The sequence below is a fragment of the Aegilops tauschii genome, chromosome 3, assembly GCF_002575655.3.
Source record: "Aegilops tauschii subsp. strangulata cultivar AL8/78 chromosome 3, Aet v6.0, whole genome shotgun sequence".
Classification (NCBI taxonomy): Eukaryota; Viridiplantae; Streptophyta; class Magnoliopsida; order Poales; family Poaceae; genus Aegilops; species Aegilops tauschii.
This window is the reverse complement of record NC_053037.3, coordinates 618549976-618558412: the sequence shown is the minus strand read 5'-3', so window position 1 is coordinate 618558412 and position 8437 is coordinate 618549976. Positions and strand designations below refer to the sequence as shown.

General features: G+C 46.6%; 1 protein-coding gene across 1 annotated transcript; it reads right to left on the bottom strand.

The window, feature by feature from the left end:
• Window positions 1-2889: 2889 nt before the first annotated feature.
• On the bottom strand, window positions 2890-4110 carry LOC109758093 (uncharacterized). Its single transcript, XM_020316939.1, has one exon. The coding sequence runs from the start codon at window positions 4108-4110 to the stop codon at window positions 2890-2892; it is 1221 nt and encodes a 406-aa protein (XP_020172528.1).
• Window positions 4111-8437: the final 4327 nt, after the last annotated feature.

Here is an 8437-nt window from a genome sequence, read left to right as displayed (position 1 = left end):
CATTTCTTCTTTTTTTTAGCCTGTTTCGGGCCATTTTGGCCTGTTTTCTTTGTTGAAAAACTCGTAAAAGAATACCGAAACATGTAAAAATTGAGAAATAGAGGCCAAGTGTCATATTGGGGTCAATAGTGAGCCTTATAAAGTTGCATCATTAAAACCTTGGTAAGGAAAAAGATTACAGAGGAACCCATTGGCGGCATGGAATTCCTGATGCAACCTATTAGCCAGTAGGAATGGTCCCATTTTTCGGTTTTAAACATCTGGCAATCTGAAATCTATAGCGCTGCAGGGGCGATCTGAAACCTGGTTTGTGAAACAGATTCCCTTTTAAAGAAGGGTTAGGCGACACAAACCTAGCTCACTGTGAACATAATTTTTTTAGTACATTGAAAATTATTTTGGAATAGATCTAAGCCTGCTTACATATACTTATAACCATGACAGTCCATTGGCACATGCACCGGCTTGCAAAATGTGTGAAAAACGACAAAACTAGCCCATTTCGTAAAGTTCAGCACAAAATGAACCCGATTTGAAATTATTTCACAAAATGTCCCATTTTCATGACATAGGGCTAAAGAGAGGGCAAGAAAAGATCGCCCATGGGAGAGACGGAGATATCGTGGGTACAACGGCCACCGACACCACCCGCGCAACATCTTCTTATTTTCAGAAAGGATACAAGGCACACGACACGGCTGTGTAAAAAATGGGTCATTCACTCGCGCAGATGGAAATGCAATAATGGATACCCTGTCGATACGGAAGGGGATGGGTGCATCGTGAAAGGCGGCAATTGCTCCGGCCCAGCATACAAATCAAGTTCATCTCTCCACATGCACAACTACAAATGAAGCAACTTGTCTCAAGATAAATAAATAAATAATCGAGTAACCGAATGCATGCCGTGTGCAGCGCAAATAGAACCCCACAGCAAATCAACCCGTGGTTGGATCGTTAGAGGGACTGTGGTATCCCCAGCCCACCAGGGTTCAAATCCTGGTGCTCGCATTTATTCCTGAATTTATTTCAGGATTTCCGGTGATGCACATTCAGTGGGAGGAGACGTTCCCGTGGACGACGAGGTGCCTACGGTTCTTTCGGAGGTGCTCATAGGGATAGGGTGTGCGTGTGTGCGTTCATAGGGGTGAGTGTATGCACGTGTATATGAGCGCTTGCGTCTATACTATGTTAAAAAAATAGAACCCCACAAAGAAATCAAGTTTGCAATCCACTTAAAAAAAATGAGACCAACCCAAGGGCTAATCCTCGTTGGTTTTTTTTTTTTATAGAAGAAACTCCGCAAGCACCGCACGTCAAAGCGAAGGCTTTGAACTTGGGTGGGCTGGCAGCTAGTCTCAGCTGCCCAGCCAACGGGTCGACGCCCCGTCCTCTGCAATCCACTTCTAATTTACACATCCAAGTGTAGTGTAGCAAAGTTACATACAAGGAGGGTTTATGCACGGCGCCCCTCAGCCCTCACCTGCAGCACTTCAGTGCACTGCAGGGCATCGTACGTGGAACCACTCCAGTAGTCCAGTTTAAGGAAACCATCTTCTTGGGAACCGGTTTGGAGTTACGGACTAGACTACGGGAAACGGCAATGCTACATCGACGGACTTTTACATGGTTTTACATGTTAGTTTGAGTTGTTAATCTGTGATTGGATCAAGGGGGGGGAGGGGCCCTAGCCCCCTGAAAATCAGAGGGGGTGGGGCAAGTTTAGTTGTTTGGAAAGGTATGTTGATGGCGTGTAAAATTCACGTCGATGTAGCATTTTTGCTACAAGACTGCATGCAAAAGGAATCAAGTTCATGCATCTCTCCACATGCACAACTACAAATCGAGTAACTGCATGCCCAAATAATACTTTCTCCGTCTCAAAATAAGTGTCTCAATTTTGTACTAACTTTAGTACAAAATTATACTAAAGTTGAGACACTTATTTGGGACAGAGGGGGCATGTTGTGAAATAGATTTGGGGAGACACATATTCCACACCCCAGCATGCACGAGTTTGAGAATCCCAGAATCAAGTCCACCTCTCGGAACTAGATGTGGAGCATGTTGTGAACTTTCAAGAGATGCATCGACAACTTCAAGATCAACAGGTCCACATGAAACAACTTAATGATCTTTTGGAGTATATGTAGCCCATGTTTCAATTACACACTCCAACTTTTTTTATGCTTGAACTATGTATATTTATGTACCAATAATTTTAATTTGTGTATGGTATTCGTTGTTTATGTGTAATGATTTATGTGTATGTGTTTGCATGAATTTGAGGTTTCAAAAGTGGGGTTGTGGTTGCAAAAGGGATATTTGAGGGACCGGCTGGCGCTATCCGCAGACGCGTATGGACGTGCCCGCGGACATTTACGGGGCTGGATTTGCCCAGTCCGGTTGTAGAGGCTCTCATGTGAATGAATCATGATGGCCGTCTGGCACATTGAGACTAAGGTATGGCTCAGAACGCCGTCTAGAAAGTTGATTCATTGAATAGGAAAAATGTTTTTTCGTTTCATGGGGTTGGTGTGTAGTAACGGTCTTGTGTGTTGGCTGGTCGGTGGCCATTTCCATAGTGATAGCATGGAAATAAACGAGATAAAGGCGGACGAAGAAGACGACGCCATTGGAGGGCATGGATTTCCTAATGCAGCCTATCAGCCCGTAAGAATGGTCCTATCTTTTGGTTTCCAGCATCCGGAAATCTGAAATTTTTAGCGCCGCAGTGGTGATTTCAAACTTGGTTTGTGAAACAGATTCCCTTTGAATGGAGAGTTAGATGACACGAACAAAGCTTACTGTGAACTTCATTTTTTGAGTATATTTAAATTTATTTGGAAATCAAACTAAGCTTGAATATGTATACTTATAACCAAGTAGCTAAATATCAGGAGGAAGAAGCCACATGCTATCATGACTATCATCCTTAACAAAGTAACCTACGGATTTGATCTTATAATTGCTGGCAATGATCTTCCTGTGGTTGATGTTATACTTCAGGTCAACATCATTGTTTGAGATCGTCAAGAATACCTCATCACCGTGGGCTTCAGAGCTTCTACTTAGACCGTTGGAGTAGTATACATGGTTTCTCTCTATGTTGCCATGACTGCCGGTTGGCACATTCACCGCCTTGGAAAATGTTGGTCCCAAGAATAAGGCATGGTCTCCCAACATCGTCACTTGCGACCAAGTGTTAGTGTTGATGAGCTTGAACATCCTAAAGAAAGGATTAGGGTAACCCCACCACCGATTAATCACGACCACTGTAGGATATCCATTTAGATTAACGACGTAAGATGCATTCTCCATGTAAGGGCTCGCGGATGTTGAATTATCGAGCATTCGCATATCTATCCAGGTATGGGCGATGAATACCGCAGCGCCACCCTTGTTCATGCCGATCTTATACTTCAGGAGGTAACTGGGACAATGCACGACTCCATAGAGGTCACTGTTGCAAAAGGCAATGTCCTTGAATCTGAAACAATGACAAGCATCATGTATCGTCCACCCTTCACCTGGACAACCAACTCTAGAGAGCATGATTCCGTGATTCTCGGTCATGGCGGCCATGATACAACCGTCTGAGGTGGGCGGCTGGGAGAGCACGATTTTCGACACGACTGGTCCACGGGCATCACCAAACCCATGGTTGACGATCGGGCAGTCCATCGTCCTCTGTTTCTCAGACAGCGGCACCTCATCGCCTGTGAAGAGGTTGACTATCCTGAGCAGCGGCTGGGACGTGACCACCCAGCCTCCGTCGTAACCGCCGACGAGGCCCCTCCCAACAGCCCCGCGCCAGGGCTGGAGGCGCATCGCGGCGCCATCCTCGGGGCAGTGCGCACGCAACGTCCTGTCCTCGGCGCCGCGTGGCGAGAGCAGCAGCCACGGCAGAGCGGGCACCCGTGGCTCCGCGGCGATGGCGGCGCACCACGAGCTGCAGATGGTGGCAAAGCGCGCGCGGCTGCTCGGCGACTCGGCCAGCAATCGGTAGATGATGATGATGAGGTCATCGGGGAGCATGGAGAAGGACGGGCACTGCCGGACCGTCGTCCTGGTAGCACCCGTGCGCCGCGAGCGCTTCGTTTCCTCCATGGGCTTCTCGCGGCTCGCCTTCTATAGATCGATCACGAGGGGAGAGCAAAACGTGTGAAGACCAGAGATATGTATGGTTGGATTCAGGAAAGGAGGCGTCTGGTCGAAGGGCTACGTGGAGGTTGAACATATTTTGGTATACAGTATATGTATGTTGACACCGTTCCTTTCCTAGTACGGAATTAATTATAAATTTCCAACTAGTATCTGCTATTGTTTTCTTTGGGAGATTTTCAAAATTTCAAGATCTAAACTCGCAATGTATGTACACTCGTGTATGGCTAGGACTCCTAGGGCTAATTCCTTTTAGGGAAAGGAAACGTTTACGGCGGGGGGCGGAGAAGACGCCGAGGGTGGAGAAGTCGTGAGGCGGGGGAGCTGCAAGAGGGCCGTGAATGGCGCGCACCCAGCCATGGCGCACAGCACATGGCGCACAGCAGGGTGATGCTGGAACCGTTCATACGAAAGCTTCCACCGTTTGATTTGAAAGCTTCAACTGATGGCATATAAAGCTTCAACCGAGACACCATGCAATTGAAAAGCTACGATCGTTCTTAGGAAAGCCGCAACCGTTCATAAGAAAGCTACAATGGTTCTGGAAGAAGATTCAGCCAGAAGACTAATTTTTGGAGGTGGGGCATTGTGCAAACTCGAAAGCTGCAACCGGCTACGAGAAAAGCTTCAACCGGATGCGAAAAAAGTTTCAACCATAGACGACCGAAGCTATGGATGATGACGAAAAGCTGCAACCGGCTTCTTTTTTGCTACAAACAGAGAGATGGCCAGCGTGGTGACCGCGCACGGCGACCTATTTTTTGCTAGAACGGACTCTTTTTTTTTCTATAACCGGCTTCGTTTTTGCTACAAACTGAGGCTGGTGGGCGTGGTGACCGCCAGCCGCGAGGACGGGCGAGCGATGATGAGGGCAGCCGGCGAAAGGCGACGAGGATGATCGGTAGGGTCGGGGACAGGCGATTAGGGCGGCCGGTGAGGGACGACCATCAGAGAGGGTGCGCAACGGCGATATGAGAGCGAGATGCAGGGGAAAATTCTTGTACGCGCGTGTGAGGAAGATGAAGGCATCAGACGGCTACACTCGCCTTGATCGGATTGTCGCGGGCAGACCGGCCCAAATTTGGGCCGGCGTTCTGGCACCTATCACCCGCCTTTCCTTTTATCGATCCAGGGTTATGTTGGATGTCTGGAAACCTCTTACGAATCATGTCCCTGTTGTGAAATACTAGAGAAAAGGCAAAACTTCATAGGATTTTTGAAGGTCAAGTATGAGAGGCTTTCAGATTGGTGTGTGCTCTACAGGATGATTGGTCACTTACATACGGAACTGATGATATGTTGTGTAATCTTGCACAACATGAATGTGAGGATGACGGCGAAGGGGAAACTTGCACACATGATTTTGAGAAGCCTGCAATTTAAGTCCGCCTCTTGGAACAAGATGCGGAGCAAGCTGTGAACTTTCCAAAGATGCATCGACAACTTTAAGATCAACAAGTGAACTTGTACCTGCTCAATGATCTTGTGGAGCATGTGGACCCATGCAAGAAATCAATGAATTTTATGTTTCAATTATGCACTCCGACTAAATCTATGCATGAACTATGTATTTTTATGTATGAATTATTTTAATTTATGTGTGGTATTCATTGTTTACGTGTAATGATCAACATGCATGTGTTTGTGTGAATTTGTAATTTCAAAAGTCGGGTCGTGGTCTGCGTGAATTTGTAGTTTCAAAAGTGGGTCGTGGTCGAAAAGGAGGGCATTTGATGGGCAGGCCGACACTGTCCGCGGACACGTCCGGATGTGCACGTGATCTTTAGGTGGTCAGATTTGCCCTGTTCAGTTATAGATGCTCTCATTTGGATGAATCAATGATGGCCACTCATTAAGTCTGAGGCGTGGCTCAGAACGTCTTCTAGACTGTTGAGTTGTGGAATAGGGAAAAAATCGTTTCGTGGGGTTCGCGTGTAGTAATCGTATGGGTCTTGGTTGGTTAGTCGGTGGTCATTTCCATTGCGAAAGAGCAGAGTAGCGCAGAGGTAAAGGCGGACGAAGAAGACGACACCATTGGCGGGCATGAAGGTCCTGATGCAGCCTATCAGCAGGTAACAATGGTCCCATCTTTCGATTTTCAACATTTCGGAATCTCAAATCCATAGTGCTGCAGTGGCGATTTCAAACTTGGTTTGTGAAATAGATTCTCTTTGAATGAAAAGCTAGATGACACGAACCAAACTAACTGTTTACTTAATTTTTTAGGACACTGAAAATTATTTCAAAATAGATGTAAGCTTGCATACATATATGAAGGAAATATGCCTTAGAGGCAATAATAAAGTTGTTATTTTATATTATATTTCCTTATTCATGCTAAAGGTTTATTATTTATGCTAGAATTGTATTGATCGGAAACTTAAATACATGTGTGAATACATAAACAAATACCGTGTCTCTAGTAAGCCTTTACTAGACTAGCTCGTTGATCAAAGATGGTTAAGGTTTCCTAACCATAGACATGTGTTGTCATTTGATAACGGGATCACATCATTAGGAGAATGATGTGATGGACAAGACCCATCCGTTAGCTTAGCATAATGATCGTTCAGTTTATTGCCATTGCTTTCTTCATGTCAAATACTTATTCCTTCGACTATGAGATTATGCAACTCCCAGATACCGGAGTCTATTATTGAAAGATCTTCGTAGAATATGTAGCAGCTAATATGGGCATCCAAGTTCCGCTATTGGTTATTGGCCGGCGAGGTGTCTCGGTCATGTCTACATAGTTCTCGAACCCGTAGGGTCCGCACGCTTAACGTTCGCTGACGATATAGTGTTATATGAGTTATATGTTTTGGTGACCGAATGTTGTTCGGAGTCCTGGATGAGATCACGGACATGACGAGGAGTCTTGAAATGGTTGAGAGGTAAAGATTGATATATAGGACGATGGTATTTGGGCACCGAAAGTGTTTCAGGACGTACCGGGAAGGAATCGGGTCACCGAAATGGGTTCTGGGCACCCCCCGGCAAGTTATGGGCCTTATGGGCCAAAGAAGGGGACAGACCAGCCCACAAGGGGGCTCATGCGCCCCCTCCCTTGTTTGGCCAGCCCTAGGGAAGGAAAAGGGGGAGGGCTAGCCCCTCCTGCCTTTCCCTCTCATGGGAGAAAGGAAAGGGGGGGGCACCCTCCCCTGCCTTTCCCCGCACTCCAAATAAGGAAAGGGGGGCCGCTTGGGAGGGACCCCAAGTAGGATCAATTGTTAGGCGTGTGCGGCGCCCCCCTCCACCGTTTACACCCCTGGTCATATTTTCGTAGTGCTTAGGCGAAGCCCTGCGAAGATCACTTCACCATCACCGTCACCATGTCGTCGTGCCGTCGGAACTCATCTACTACCTCGCCGTCTTACTGGATCAAGAAGGCGGAGGACGTCATCGAGCTGAACGTGTGCAGAACGCGGAGGTGCCGTGCGTTCGGTACTTGATCGGTTGGAGCGCGAAGAAGTTCGAATACATAAACCGCGTTGTTTAACGCTTCCGCTTACGGTCTACGAGGGTACGTAGACTCACTCTCCCCCTCATTGCTATGCATCTCCATGGATAGATCATTGCGTGTGCATATAATTTTTTTAATTTTCCATACAACGATTGCCAACAATATATGTATAACCAACTACCTAGATATCAGGAGGAAGAAGCCACATGCTATCATGACGACCATCCTTCACGAAGTAACCTAGTGATGTGATCTCATAATTGTCGGCAATGATTTTCCTGTCTTACATGTGATACATGAGGTCACCATCATTGTTTGAGATCGTCAAGAATACCGCATCATTGTAGACTTTCTACTTAGACCGTTTGAGTAGCATATGTGGTTTCTCTCTGTCGCCATGACGGTCCGTTGGCACATGCACCGCCTTGCAAAATGTCGGTCCCAAGAATAAGGCATGGTCATCCAACCCCATCACTTTGGACCAAGTTTTGGTGTTACTGTTGATGAGATTGAACACCCTGAAGAAAGGCTTGGGGTGATCCTGCCACCGGTCAATCACAACCACCGTAAAGCTTTCCATTTAGATCAACGATGCAAGATGCATTCTCCTTGTAAGGGCTTGCAGATGGTAAATGATTGAGCATTCGCATGTCTATCCAGTCATAGGCGGTGAATATCAGAGCGCCATCCTTGTTCACGCCGATCCCACACATACGGATTTTATTGCAATCATGTGCCACACAATAGAGGTCGTCGTTGAAAAATGCAATGTCCTTGAATCACCCACCCTTCAGCTGTACATCCAACTCT

Coding starts and splice junctions, on each gene's coding strand:
- LOC109758093 (XM_020316939.1), bottom strand. CDS start 4,110: ATGGAGGAAACGAAGCGCTCGCGGCGCACGGGTGCTACCAGGACGACG.